Below are 15305 nucleotides of genomic sequence, written 5' to 3' on the forward strand. Positions count from 1 at the left end.
CATGTCCATGTCCTAAGGAACTACTGCTGCACACACACCCATCCAGGTGGCCTGGCTCGCACGAGGACCCTCACTAGACGGTCACTGGGACATGCTGCTGCTTTCTAGCAGTGGGGTCTGAAGCACACCCCTGCCTCTCACAAGCTGTGACCACAGGCAAGTCTCAAGAGTCCAGCAATGACAGGCAGCTCTGCACCTAGCATGCTTTTCCATTTGCAACTCATCTTAACTTTCTCCAAAATAATTTCTATGTAAATAAAGTTTTTGTTCATTGATCAGTTTGGCCCCAATCTCACTGTGAACATCTGCCCGGGAGCACTTGGTCCTGGCGTCACTCATGCCACCGAAGCTGCCATGGACACGAACATTAACCTGCCGCCAGCCAAGGCCACACGCTGCATGAAGGCTCAGTGCTGCTCTCCTATCTCAGCCACAGGGGACACCCGGCCCGGGACTGCCCGCATCTCCACAACCCCGTGTGCAGGCCCTTGGTGGTACTCACGCAGCCGGCAGATGGGACAGTTGTTGGCCTGGTACCGCAGCGTGTCGGCACAGGAGGTGCAGAGGCACAGGTGGCGGCAGGGCAGGATCAGTGTGTCCCGCAGGTCCGACAGGCACACCACACACTCGTTGCTGTTGTCACTGTTCTCGTCATCTGCGGGCTGCAGGGACGAGGGCTTGCCAGTCAGTGGCCTCTGTAGGCCCTCCTGGGGCACCAGCTGTCCTTCATTACCCCAGGGGCCACCATGGCCAAGGGAGGCCCAGAGGCAGGGGCAATTATGGAGGCTACAGCTGGCACCATGCTCACTACGGGGACACTGGGGACTCGAGAACTGGCTCTTTCTGCTTCTCAGACCCAAAGAGAAACTCCAAAGAGCTCCCCTGCTAAGCAGTGCCTGGAAGCTGTGGTGGGAACAATCACACAGATCTGACTTGTTGGCAATGCTTTCACTAAATCAATAATCAATTTTAAGAAAAGCAGCACGTGGGCTGAGAGCATGGAGTCCCAGCAGGAAAGGCAGACTGACTAGTTGTTTCTGTGGAGCTTCATTAGAGCACAGCCTGCCCACTGTCCCCGCTGTCCACAGCGCCAAGCAGCTGCCCTAAGGGACGCCAGCCAGCCCCTGGTGTAAGAGCTGAGCAGAGTGCACACTCGGCTGAGCCGGGCCTGGCCAGACTACTTTGTCCTCCTAGCTCCTGGAGGTTCCCACTGTCCCAGACCCAGCCAGTCTCTGCCTTTCAGAGAGGTTCTAAAAACCAGGCAGCCGGGGCCGGGGCTGGGGCTCAGTGTAGTGCGCTTGCCTAGCATGTGTGAGGCACTGGGTTCAATTCTTAGCACCTCATTCAATAAATGAATAAAATAAAGATCAATCGACATCTAAAATAAATTTAAAAAACAAAAACAAACCAGGCAGCTCTTTTAAAAAACAATAAATCTGGGGCAGTGGTACATGCCTGTAATCCTAGGGGCTTGGGAGGCTGAGGCAGGAGGATCATGAGTTCAAGGCCAGCCTCAGCAAAAATCAAGGTGCTAAGCAACTCAGTGAGATCCTGTCTCTAAATAAAATGCAAAACAGGGTGGGGATGTGGCTCAGTGGTTGAGTGCCCCTGAGTTCAATCCCCAGTACCAAAAAAAAAAAAAAAAAGAAAAAGAAAGAAAGAAAGAAACCAATAAAAAGAACCAGGTACAGTAGTACATTCCTGTAATCCCAGCAGTTTGGAAGACTGAGGCAGGAGGATCACAAGTTCCAAGTCAGCCTCAGTAACTTGGCAGGACTAAGAAACTTAGTGAGATCTTGTCTCAAAATAAAAAATAAAGGCTGGGGATGTGGCTCAAGCTGTAGCGCACTCGCCTGGCATGAGTGCAGCGGATTCGCACCACATACCAACAAAGATGTTGTGTCCGCCGAGAACTAAAAAATAAATATTAAAAATTCTCTCTCTCTCTCTCTCTCTCTCTCTCTCCTCTCTCTATCTTAAAAAATAAATAAATAAATAATAAAAATAAATAAATAAAAAGGGGTAGGAATGTGACTTAGTAGGTTCAATCCCCAGCACCAAAAACATAAAATAACAAAAAATAAGAAATAACAAAAAGGCAACGAGGTCCCAAGTTCAAGCTCCTCAGCCCTTCCCTGGCCACCTGGGCCAGTGCTTTAGCAGCTACCAGAGCTGCCTCTACCTTGGATGCGTCCTCTGGTGTGCAGGACACACTGTCGAGGCATGAAGCCAGCACCAGGGGCAGCCTCGCTCACGGCTGACTGTGAGGGAAAAACCCGAAGGCAGCACTGCCAGGCCCAGGCCGCAGGAGGGGCAGGGCCCTGGATCCCAGGCTGCCCTGGAGGACCAGATGGTGATTTACACAAGCCAGCAAACTTGCTGGAAAAAGGACACCATGTCCAGTAAACCTCAGAACTCTATGGCCGAAAGTGCCCAGGCCCATAGGGGGAAGGCAGAAAGGACTGGCCCTTTTCCATCGGCCCTCAGCCAGGCCTGGGAGACCCTGCAAGTCATTCGCAGCGAGTGGGCTTCCGGCAAGGTAGGTAGCACAGTTCCACCCACGGGGACATACCTTGGTCTCCTGGTTGTTCTTGTTCTCAATGCCATAGATCTCCTGCAGCAGGTAGCTGACACGGTCCACCTGGGGAGCAGAGAAGGTGCACTGGGCCTTGCCAGCCCCATCCAGGGCTCCTTTGTACCCACCCGGGCCTTCACTGCCTCCACGGCTCAGATCCCAGAGGCAGGCCTGTGGGGCCTGTCCCCACCTGCCCCTGAGGAGTGGGCTGATACCAGGAGAGGGAAGGAAACCCGCTCTGTGCCCAGGGAGCAGAGCTGAGTGTCTTGGGCCCAGCTAACCCACTGACCAACCCACCACCAGAGAAAAGCCACTCTGACTCACTCATCCATCCCCAGCCCACCAGAGCAACCAGAGTCAAGGCCGGCATGGCTACTGTTCTCTAATGTCTCTGCTCTAAGACACAAACAGACCTGGGTAAGAAGTGCCCTCCTGTTGCTCACCAGTGCCAGGGCACTGGCAGCCAGCTCACCCAAGACAAGGACCCTGACCCCCACTGGATCTTGGACCCACCCAGCACCTTCAGGCTGGGGACTTGACAAGGATCATTCTACCTTCTAGAAGCTAATAAACCCCATTTCCACACTGTGGCTTAAACAGGCCCTGGTACATACACACTGCTAACTATAGCCTTGGCCCAAGTCTCAGGGTGGGCACAGTGGCACATGCCTGTAAAACCAGCACATTGGGAGGCTGAGGCAGGAGGATCAGGAGTTCAAAGCCAGCCTCAGCAACCTAGTGAGGCACTAAGCAACTCAGCGAGACCCTGTCTCTAAATAAAATATCAAAAGGGCTGGCAGGAGCTGGGGTTGTGGCTCAGTGGTAGAGCTCTTGCCTAGTGTGAGGCACTGGATTTGGTCCTCAGCACCACACAAAAATAAATAAAATAAAGGCATACTGTCCATCTACAACTAAAAAAGTTTTTAAAATAAAAAAATACATATATTTTAAAAAAGCGGTGTGGGGATGTGGCTCTGTGATTAAGCACCCTGTGGTTCGATCCCCGGTACCAAGAAAATAAAAAATAAAAGTGTCAGAATCAAGTCTCATGCAGGTTAAGGGACCTCCCCTGCTCTACTAAATCCTCACAGTGCCTAAGTATGATGGGACCAGCATAGGACCATGGAATTAATGACCCCAAAGAGAAGCCGCATTGGTCCACAGCATTTGTTCTAGGATTCTCCATCTTCCTGTCAGGCGCTGATGGAGTCAGTCCAGGTCTCTGCCAGATGTGGCCCATCTCTCGCAGTGTGTAAAGGAAGGAGGCTGCAGTCGCCCGTCTCCGGTCCCTCCACCCCTCCATCCAGAAGGTCTGCTGAGCATCACAGGCCCCATGCTCAACTCGACCAGACTTAGGGTTATGGCAGTGGCCATGGGGGTGGGGGTCATGGCTAGTGGCTGAGCCCTTGCCAGGCACACCTGAGGACTGGGTTCAATCCCAACACCACACCAAAAAAAAAAAAAAAAAAAAAAAAGAATGGCTTTGGTAGATGGTGAGTGTGCACACACCCCTCAAAAGACATGCATGGGGGCTGGAGATGTGGCTCAACCCATAGCGCGCTCGCCTGGCATGCGTGCGGCCCGGGTTCAATCCTCAGCACCACATACAAACAAAGATGTTGTGTCCGCTGAATACTAAAAAATAAAAAATATTAAAAAAAAAAAAGACATGCATGGACCCGATGTCCTGGAGCAGAGAGCCCAGTAGTGGGGAACTCAAGGCCACTGTGGCCCAGGAAGAACCGCCCACAACCCCTGGATGGCAGCAAGCGCATGTGTGCACGCCTCTCAAGTCAAAGGGGCTGTGACAGCCCGACACTTACGATTTGCTTCTGCTTCAAAGGCTTCACGGAAAAGCTGCCGTCCATATGCTGCAGGGGAAGACACAGGTTACCTGGCCAGCTGCAGGCCTCCCCGGCAACCCACATCCACAGCCAAGAACAAGACAGATGTGACCACCATGGAGCCAAGCCAAGACCTCCCAACTGCAGCCCTCAGGACTAGCTTCAAAAGTACCTGGATAACCTTCTAAAAACAGCCCCTAGGCCCTGCCCTGCCCTACAGACCCCAACTCTCCCACATTGACCTCTCAGCCGAGGCCCAGTGATCATGCGCCTCCCCAACATCCAGAAAGCACTCAGACACCAGAATCAAGACAGGCTCTTGCTTTCAAAGGGCCTAGAATAGTCTGGAAGACACACAGGCATAGGCACCCAGGACCACTGGGAGCACCAAAAGGACAAAGGGAACAATGAGATCCTCAGCATCCAGGGAGACACTCCCTTCAGCTTGGACAATGCTCATTAAGGCCATCAGATCTGAGATCCTGAAACCACACTGATTACCACTTCCAAGCCAAGGAAGATGGCACTTTCCGACTGTCTGGTAAGGCCGGTGGTCCTTGCAGATACGTCCACAGTGCAGGATTACTGCATTATGAGCTCTTTTTATTGGGTTCTAAACTAGAAGCTCAAAATGGAACATTTGCCCGAGATGGTTCTCTGCCTCGGCCAGAGAAGGCAGATACATAAACAGTGACCACCTCTTATGTAGAGGCTGAGCTCAGGAGCATGGCTAGCCACCGAGCACTGGAGATGAAGGAGGCCAACCTCTGTCCAGGCCCCTAGGCCCAGGAGGGCAGATCCAACCTCTCCATGGGATGAACAAAACTGAGGGGTCCCAGCCCAGCTGTGCAGAGCACCAGGGACCTTGGTAAAGGGCCAGGTCACAGGAGCTGGGCTCTGCATAAAAGCAGGCAGGGGTTGCAGGGGCACTGGTGAGGACCCAGAAGGGAGCAAGCAGGACACAGGTGTGGTGGCAAAGCACAAGGGCCCCAGGCGCGTGCTGAAACCCTCCACAATCACAGAGTACTGACAAATATTCAAAAGCGTGGAGGAGGGCGGGGTCTGCATGGTCATTATCAAACAAGGACACACCCTCTACCTACAGGAACCACAAGGCCAAATAGCAGGGGGCAGGCCCTGTTTCACCCCTCAGGCTCCAGAGCTTCACTAGATGCTGTGCATGGAACCCAGCCCCGAGGCTAACCACAAACCACCACTAGGTCTCACAGACATCAATCAAGTAAGGACAGAAGGACTGCCTTGAGCCAGTCAGGATCAAGGCCTGCCCAGCCTGGTAGGGTCAGAGTAAATACAAGCCACCCAGGAAGGGGCAGTGCATCAGATGGGATATGACAGGTACCAGGTGACACCTGAGGTACCCTGGGGCTGGTGGGAAATGGCCAGGGCAACAATCACTCCACATCCTAGTGGGAAGTGAGGGTTGGCCCTGCCATTCCAAATCCCTTTGAAAAGCCTGCCAATGGGACGCTCAGCCTCAGAACAAGTGTCCTGGTCGTCTCCATCTCTCTGCCCTAGCTCTGACCCTTGGCCCCCTGCACCAAGCCCTGATCCCCTAGTCAGGCTTCTGATTTCCTGACTCCACCCCAACTCCAGCTCCCAGGTCACTGGGGTCGGCAGCTGGGATGGCACTTACCTTTTCAAAGGCAGCCAGGAGCACGTGGGCATGGCCAGTCACTTCTACCACTGAAGCCAGGAGAAGGGAGACAGCAGAGAGGACAGAGCAGTCAGGGTCAAGTGCCCCCCCACCCCCGGTGGTGCCCATCCCAACCAGCCCCCTTCCAGGTGTGCACCTGGAGACCAGCACCTGGCCCCACCCTTCTCTGCCAGGGGCTTTGTCGCTCTCCCAGCAGCTCCCGAGCCTCCCCATGTCCTGGGCCTGCACGTAGAGGCATGGACCACTGTCACCTCTGGAAGGACACCTCTCACTGACTGGGTAGAAGGGGCTCAGGAAGCAGCCTCCTCCCTGCAGGACCCACATGCTAGGACAGGAGGAAGAGGAAAAGCCAACCAACCCCACTCACCATCTCCTTCGTCCACCACGGCCTGAATGACCACTGGAAACATGCCCCGGTCCAGGTCAAAGTTCAACTGAGGAGGAAAGGAGGCGAGAACTGTCAGGACTTTCGGCCAGGGAGTCACAGAATAGTATGAGATCATGGGGTCATCCTCAGTGTCCCCAATTTCCTGCTAGATGAAAGATGCAAAAGATGTGGCCCTGCCTACCAAGTCTCCATGACCCCCTCAGTGTCTGGCACAGAGGAGCAGCAGACACATGCATTTTTAAATTCATTCTCAATAAAGAGTGACCAAAGCATAGACACTGACTGCATAGCACTAAATACTCTAAATCCATTGGCCTGTGTATTTAGAATGAGCAAACTACAAGGCACGTGAATCATTTCACAATAAAACTGCAGAGAAACAGAAGAAAATAATGGGTGGAAACCTAACGGGGCCCACTGACAGCAGAGGCCCGCGGCCTCCAGCACCCCAAGAGCCAGCTTCCCTTAGCCAGGACTACCCACAGGGAGTAGGGGAAGGCCCGACAGTCAGCCTGCAGTGACCACCTGCCCCACGGGATGTCCCAGCAGAGCCGCTCCTGGGGGGGGCACACTGCAATCCTGAGTCCAAAGGAGTCCAAGGCTACGTGAACCCTGAGTTCACACCCTGTAAACAGAGACATTCAGGAACGTTCTGGCTGAGAAGCACCCGTAGAGCCCAAAGTGCAGGTCACACAGGTCTGTATTCCTTGCCAGTGTTCCCCCCGGGAAGCTGGCAGCAGAAGCCGAGCTTGGGAGCGTGTTCCTACCCAGGATAACTTCCACCTTCAGCCCTTCTACCTCTCAGCCTCAGTTTTCTGTGCTGTGAAATGAGTCACTATAGCCCAGCCACACAGGTTCAACACAGTGCAAGTGAAGTCCTCCCACAGGCCACACATGAGGACACGGCTGCGGAGTGAATGTTGATGCTATTTAAGCAAGAGGGGAACACTTTTTCCTAAAATTCACTAACACAGGGAGCCTCCTACTGAAGATTCAGATGGGGAGAAAGGAATCACAGACCACAAGAGCAGCCAAGGTAGGGAACCCAGAGACACCAGGTACCGGGAGGTCTGCTGCCACCTGTGGGGGAGGCTGACTGCCCAGGCCACCCAACATGCTGACAGGCGATGACTCCGTGACAGCAGGTGGCCCAGCTGCCCCTGCCCCAGGCCACTAGCCTGCCTTAGCACATGGCTAACACAGGGTTCCCTGCATTGGAGGCTGAGCTCCCCACTAAACTGCCTGTCCATGTGAGAAACCCTGGGAAGGCATCCCTCAGCTGGACAAACCCGTAACTGCCCCCAAGTCCACACAGGCCTGATCTCCACCTTGCTCCCAAGGGAGCCATGGCTCTGGCCACACGGAGCTGATGGGACACAGACAGATAAATTCATGGACAGAGGCAACCAGACAGAGACACAGGCGCCAGGAGCTGCTGTGGGAGGTGGTGGGGCACTGGGGCCAGTTCACATCAGCAGGGACAGGCCCAGGGATAGCAGGTGCTGGCACATGGCCACATTCAGGAGGTGGGTCCTCACTTGCTCACTGTGAACAAGCCTCAGTTTCCCTTCTGCAAGGGGACAGATGCCAGGCCTAATGCAGAGGTTCTGAGCAGGCTGTGGACAGTAGGCTCAACCAGCAACAAGAGCCCAGGAGAAGCCTCTGGTCAGGGAGGATTGGACCAGCCTCACAGGTGGCATAGAGTGAAAAGGAAAAGGAGTAGCAGGTGGCCAAAGAGGATGGCACAGGAAGAGGCTGGGCAGGGGCATCGTAGAAACAACTGCATATCTAAAAACTGCAGGCCAGGAGTGGACATGGTCACACACCCAGGCCCAGCCAGGCGAGGAGCTCCTGGGAAACTGGGCTCAGAGTCGAAGGGACCCTCCTTCCTGGGTTCCTGCCTTGCTCTGGGGTAACGAACAGTGACAGGAGGCCCCATGGGGAGCCTACTTCAGTGCACAAGAGCTACTGTACCAGAGCTGCCCCATAGCAAGGCCCTTACAGGCTGTGATTAAGCCCAGGAGAGGGGAGTTCAAAGGTCAGCAGCTGTTTGTTAAGGTGATGGAGCCAGAAAGAAGAACAGGGTTTTGTAGACAAGGCCCTGTGCTCACCCCGGGGCTGGAGTCCAGTCGAGTACCAGCACCTGGGGCTGAGGGGCCCTCGTGCTCCGAGGAGCCTCCATGCAACTTTTGTCTCTGTAACCTAAGTGCGCACAGCCATGCAGTGCTGGTGTCCAGATGAGATCCAACTGTGGGGGAGCACAAGAGATCACCTTGGCCCTCTTCCCGCCTCCTGCTGGCCAACTGGAGCTTTCAGGCACTCTGTGCATGCCACCACAGGCTCCTCACAGGGAGACAGGCCACACTGTCCCCCCAGAAACTCCCACTGCCCCAAGCTCGGCACACAGCTGGGGGTCACCTTGAAGACACATCCAAGTCCTGAGACCAGACACTGCACCATCTGCACCGAGTCTGATGCATTTAATTTTAAGGACAAGGGGTCTTTCTTAGGGAAAGTCGCCACCCAGGGAGAACAGAGCCCAGACAGTGGCCACTAGCAGGAGTCAGGTTGCAGTTCTCAGGCTCAAGCAGCCCTGGCGGGGGCCTCAAGGTCCCACCCAACAAAAGCCCTCATACAAGGGTGTCAGCAATCCCCAGGCCAGATGGTCACCAGGAAATAAGGCAAAGGGTGAGGAGGAAGCCCAAAGGGGTGGGGCAGGAACACCAGCAGGGAAGCCACCAGAGCTACTACCCACAAAGACCCTAGAGGAGACAGTCAGTGCGGACAGGGGAGGATGTTCACAGCACGATTTAGAAACAAACCCAGGTGGAAGGGATGCCAGCCAGTGTCAACAGATCCACTGTTCCAGGACTATGCAGGGGGCACCATCTTTGTGCCTCCCCAAAGCCCAGCAAGGGAACCTCCTCAACTGCTGCTCTCGGCTTGGCCTCCGCTCCCCCAGGTTGTAGACCTTGGCCACACCGAGATACCCCGAGGTCCCCGGGCGTGTTCCACAGAGAACAGGGCCCAGCAGCCATTCCCAGTGCTCAGCGCCCACCGAGGTGTGGGAGAAGTGAGGGGAAGGGTGGGTCTCTGTGGGAGTATTACCTCATCATCCTTCCACTCGGAGAAGTCGATCTTGAAGGAAGGCAGAGAGAAGTGCTGGCTCACGCCTCTTTTGTAGTGGACGGTCTCGGACTGCAGAAGAGGGCTCTTGGGGCTGTACCTGGGTAGCAGAGAGAGCGGGCTACCAAGGAGCCAGGGGCGCCAGGCTGCCTTCCCTCCCTGACAGCACACAGGGGCTGCCCACTTGTCCTTTAGGGCTCCACCCTCTGGTGGGCAGGAGGCAGCCCACCTGGCCAGGCGGCCCCTGCCCCTCCAGAGGCTCCCCGGCCTCACTCTGCTCACTGTGCAGCTCTTTCTAGTCACACCTGGCGACAGCCTCTTCCAGAGCCCACCTTGCCTGAGACCTCTGCCACCTTCCCAGACATGGGACACCTGGCCACTGGGTTTTGGTTTCTCCAGTTTCCTGAATGAACAAGGATTGCAGCGCTCCTCCCCGCCCTCCACCCAGAAGCTGCCAGTGTGTGGCTCTGAAGTCACACACTCAGGTGCATGCTGGGTGCAGATCTCCCCTAAATGTCCACCTACACTCCACCACCATCACACTGAAGGTGCCAGGTTCCCTGAACCAGCCTAAAGTTTTGCCGCGGTTTTACTCCAAGTGTCTCGGAGGTCCTGGGGACTCCAGGTGGTCTCCACTATCTTGCTACTCCTCCCAGCTCTGCTTCAAGTACCACCTTCCTGCACAAGTCTCAGCCCCACAGAGTCCGTTCCCAGGGCAGTCTCCCAGGAGAGCATGTCTGGGTCCCCGGGCACATGCACTTCCAATCCTGATAGACCGGTGTCTCCCTCTCCTCGGCTCCTCTCTCCACCCGTGCCCATGCTCGCTGCCCCGGGGGGGTTCCCTGGGTCTCTGAGGCAAAGGACACTCTTGAGGGCCTGGGAGGCTGGGATAGGGCCTGACCTTGCCACCAGAGCCAGCAAGGGAGAGAACCCCACCGGAGGCCCACCTGGGATGCAGTGGAGGGACTGGCCCAGGACACAGTTCAGGTGGACCTGGGCCTTCTCTTTGGACTGTGGGACCCTGGACCCACCCCTCTATCTGAGTCTTGGGTCTCCTTGTCAAGAAGAGGGAAGGGGCCAGGGAAGGCCCTAGAGGGCACCTGTCCTGCTATTTGGGACAGAGCTTTCTGGATGGCAGGTCTATGTACCCAGCCTGGTCCTGGGGATCTGGTTCTGGCGCCACTCAGCCAGCGCTCCAGGAGGGTAAGCAGGCCTTGTGCCAGGTCTCAGCAAGGGGGACTGGGCACTTCTGCTGCCACCTGGTCCCCAGGGACAGGGCTCAGGGCAGCTGTGTGGGCTACACCAGTCACGCCTGGGTGGTCATCCTTGGCTTTCCCAGCTCTTGTGATGGCAGCAGGACCCTCTCCTCAAGCACATCCACAGAATGTGACAGCACAGAGCTGGGAGGGCTGGGGAGTGTGGGGAGACCTTCCACTCACCACACCAGGCCCATCTGTCCTTGGCAGCCCTGGGTACTCCCCAGACTCTGGCTCCTCTGCTGTGGTGGCTAAGCCCAAGGACAACTCAGGAGCCACAATCTCCCAGCCATCAGAGTGTATCACACAGGAGGCACCAGGGCCCCGAACATCCTGCTGGCTCTCTGGTTGCAGCAGGTCACCATGCGTGCCCCAGGCCTCATGGGGTGTGAGGAGAGGAGAGGGAGCTGGCACTGCCATCCAGATACTCCTGCACCTCCAAACCCCTGCCGATGATAAGTATGTATTCAGGCATCACTAGGAGTCACTAGAAGAGGAACCAAGTGTTGGGGTCAAAGTGGAGCCTCAAGGTGAATGGTCTGGAACAAGGCACCTCTTTCCCCTGGAAAGCTGCCCAGGGAGACTGCTGGCTGCTCGGAGCCCAGGCCCCAAGTCCCTGGGGGAAAGAAGGGGGTCCAAGTCCTTGCCTGATCGAGCACTCCCTGCTGAGCTCACGACGGGCTGCTTACGGCACCCGTGGGCATGAGGGATAGTGCATGGGGGACCCTAGACTTAAGGGAGCAGCTCAGCCACCCTCATTCCCAGAGTGAGCCTCAAGGCCAAGGTCTGAGACCCCACCCTGTGCCCAATCCAAACCTGGCCTCAACGGGTCTTCCCTGAGGTGTCAGCATGTTTCTACCTGTCCATAAGGTCACTAAGGCCCAGGGTGGCCTTGCACACTGGGGCCACTCTGCCACAGCTGTAGTTAAGTTGCAGGTTGCAAACCCCTGGGACCAGCAGAACTCTTACTTTAAAAAAAAAATCCCCAAAAATTCAAATTTGTCATTGTGACATGATAAAAAATATATATTTGGACCAGTGCAGTAGTGCACACCTATAATCCCAACAGCTGGGGAGGCTGAGGCAGGAAGATGGCAAGTGGCCAGCCTCAGCAACTTAGGGAGACCCTGTCTCAAAAAATAAAAAGTGCTGGGGATGTGGCTCAGTCATTAAGCTCTCCTGGGTTCAATCCCTGGTACCAAAAATATATATGTCTATGTATCTGGTCTCTGCCCAGGTTCCCAGCTTGGAGCTCTCCCTCCCTTGGAACCTGCTGGGTGACAGAGAATCTTTGTTCTAAGGAGGTGACTCTGGGTGGGCTCCTGGAGGCAGCTGGTCACCAGAAAGACCAAGCCTGACCAGAGTCTGGACTTTCATTCCCACTCCAGGAGGCAGAGAGGTTGTGTCCTACACTCATTAGTAACCTCCATGTACCAAAAGAGGTCTGAGGCGCAGCGCAGGGGTGGAGCCTGCCTAAGGCCTCACCAAAGGAAGGAAGCAAGCAAAACGTAACCAAGTGCTGAGAGCACAGGGGACGCCCACAGATCCCCCTGTGGTCAGTAAGAGACGAGGCCATGTGGGTCGGCTGCACCCAGGGACTCACACTGCCATGCCATTCAGGAACTCCTCCACGGCCTGGCAGTAGATGGTGATGGCCACTCGGGCGTCAGCGTCAAAGGTGAACTCCAGGCTGTACAGCACGCGGGGCTTCTCACCATCCTCAGCGGGGCTGTCCGCATCGTCTTTGTACCTACCCAAGGGGCAGAGGGAGGGAGCGCAGGGTCAGCTGCTTAGACATGTCTGCTCCTGCTGCACTTGTGGAGGCCACCCCCGGCGGGATGCTGGGACCCAACAACCAGGTTCTACTTCCCTTTCTTCCTGCCCCGGAAACAGGGACCATCTCTTGGCTACAGACAGCCCAGATACCTTGGGACCTCAAGCAGCGTCTGGACCTGCATCGTCTGGAGCTGGGTAACAATTGACTGTGGGGTGCCCTGCACAAGGTGGAAACTGAGCAGCCTCCCTGATCGCCACCCATCAGATGCCAGTGGCACTCAGCCTCAGGTGTCTCCAGACACTGCTCCTGGTCCCCAAGAGATGGGGGGCGGGGTGCAGGCGGCTGACTTAAAGGATCAAGTTCCTACAAACTCTTGTTTGTGCCCCCTCACTCCACATAGAGGATGGAACCTGGCCCACCCAGCACCCTCCTCTTCCCAAGCCACAGGCCTAGGATGCCAGCCAGCAGGCAGGACGACAGCTTACCTCACAAGCCGGAGGGAGTCTTTGCGTATGTTCACCAAGCTCCTCAGCGTCTTCACCGGCTCATGGGGGGCGGGAGTGACGTAGGGGAACTAGGAGAGAAAACCCACAGTAATCCCAGGTGAGTCCCTGGGAAGGGCACAGGACAGGAGCAGGAGTCCAGGCTCCAACAGGCTCCTGGGCTCTGGTCTCTGAAGGGCTGTGCCAGACCCTGGCTTATCACTTTTGTCACTCTTGTTTACCCTGAAGGAAACCACAGTCACACAACCAGCACTCAGGCTAAGCCTGGCACTGCCCCAAGTGACCTGGGTACTCAGGAAAGACCTTCAGCAACTTGACCTGGCCAGATGGATCCCCAGGGGAGGCCACCAAGGCTGGGCTCTCAGGGTTCACTCCTGCAGGACATGAAGAAGGTAGCAGACCCCCACCACAACACCTGAGCACAGACATGGGTGCATGTCAGGCCGGTGGAGCTGGAACCGCAGGCATGACACTGCCCTGGGGAAACACGGAGGCACACACCACTCCGTGCTACTTTCACAACTGAGGGAGCATCCACAGTAATCTCAAAAAAGTAAAGTTAAAACACATCTGCAGGAGGCCTGCGTGAGCCCAGCCTGGGCAGGAGCTCCTGTTGTGCCTGCAGGCCCCACAGGTAGGAGGGCAGCACTTGGCCCTACCCTTCACCTGCAAGGCATCCCATGACCAAGGTTTCACATCAACCAGCTGCTGTGTTTCTAAAGCAGTCTGGAGAGCCCTGGTCTAGAGGATGCACGCCAGGCCCCAGGCTTGCCCAGGAGGCAGCAGCCTTAGGGGGACAGGGTTCAGCGTCTTGTCTGGCCCTTCTCCATCATTTAAAAACTCAGACTCAGCTGGGCACAGTAATGCACGCCTGTAATCCCAGCAGCTGGGCAAGCTCAAGGCCAGTCTCAGCAATTTAGCAAGGCCCTAAGCAACTCAGCAAGACCCTGTCTCAATATAAAAAATAAAAAAGGAGGCTGGGGCTGGGGCTCAGTGGCAGAGCGCTTACCTAGCATGTGTGAGGAACTGGGTTCGATCCTTAGCACAACATACAAAAATAAGCAAATAAAATAAAGGCATGCTGACCATCTACAACCGTGAAAACAAAAATTTTTTTTAAAATTTTTAAAACATAAAAAGGGCTGGGGATGTACCTCAGTGATAAATTGCCCTTGGGTTCAATACCCAGTAAGCAAACCATTTTTTGTTTTGATACTGGGGACTGAACCCAGGGGCAACTTAACCACTGAGCCACATCCTCGGTCCTTTTAAAGACTTATTTATTTTGAAACAGGGTCTCCCTAAGTTGCTTAGCTAAGTTGCTCAGGCTGACCTTGAACTTGGGATCCTTCTGCCTCAGTCCCCTGAATCATTGGGGTTATAGGTATGTGCCACCACTCTTGGCCCTATAACCAAACCACATCAAGCAAACAGACAAAAACCTGGGCTCAGGTATTCCTTCCTAGTCATCACACCCACGCCTGCCCAGCCTCACGGCCCTGACCATCTCAGTTAGCCCTCTGCCTCCCAAGGACTCCTTCTTGTACACCCTGGGAACTGCTTCCCCAATGCAGCTTTTCCCAGAGTTTCCACGTGAGCCAACGGCTCCTTGCACCTTCTTTGGCCCCACCCTCTGTCCTCAGAGATTTCCACAACACACCAGGATGCCTCTCTTGCCCCAGGAGGACCTTCCCTCATTTCCTGAGGGTTTGCTGCAACACCTACCTGCCCTCCTTGCCATTGGCCCCTGGACACCTACACCCATTCACCTCCTCTGCCCAAGTCAGCCTACAGAGCCCTGCTGGACTCCCAGATGCACCGCCTGTCAGGAGTCCAGTCTAGGCCACTCCAGTGCCCCTGCCACCCTGCTCTTCCTAGGGGGCCCTGTCCCACCCATTACAACTCAGCTCAGCTATGGCCTCTGCAGCAGGCCCTCCCCTCCCGTCACACACTCACACTTTTTTTTCTTTTTTCAATATATTTTAGTTGTATGGACACGATATCTTTATGTTTTTTATTTATTTTTATGCTGAGGATCAAACCCAGTGCCTCACACGTGCTAGGCAAGTGCTCTACCACCGAGACACCCATCAGTCTCTCTTCTGACCACCCTTTGGTCCAATGTTTTTTCTTCTTCTCCTCCTCCTTCCCCTCCTTTCCT

General features: G+C 55.3%; 1 protein-coding gene across 3 annotated transcripts in view; it reads right to left on the reverse strand.

Moving 5' to 3' along the window:
- Mgrn1 (mahogunin ring finger 1) overlaps positions 1-15305 on the reverse strand; it is a 45491-nt gene that overhangs the window by 9971 nt on the left and 20215 nt on the right. For all 3 annotated transcript variants that reach the window (XM_026385503.2, XM_026385502.2, XM_026385501.2), the window contains exons 3-10: positions 13127-13215; positions 12468-12614; positions 9591-9708; positions 6462-6528; positions 6074-6123; positions 4399-4446; positions 2573-2641; positions 503-662 (exon numbers count right to left, since the gene is read on the reverse strand). In XM_026385503.2, the coding sequence (XP_026241288.2) occupies positions 503-662; positions 2573-2641; positions 4399-4446; positions 6074-6123; positions 6462-6528; positions 9591-9708; positions 12468-12614; positions 13127-13215 (748 nt within the window). The remainder of the gene's footprint in view (positions 1-502; positions 663-2572; positions 2642-4398; positions 4447-6073; positions 6124-6461; positions 6529-9590; positions 9709-12467; positions 12615-13126; positions 13216-15305) is intronic.

This window comes from Urocitellus parryii, chromosome 9 (genome assembly GCF_045843805.1).
Source record: "Urocitellus parryii isolate mUroPar1 chromosome 9, mUroPar1.hap1, whole genome shotgun sequence".
NCBI classification, from domain to species: Eukaryota; Metazoa; Chordata; class Mammalia; order Rodentia; family Sciuridae; genus Urocitellus; species Urocitellus parryii.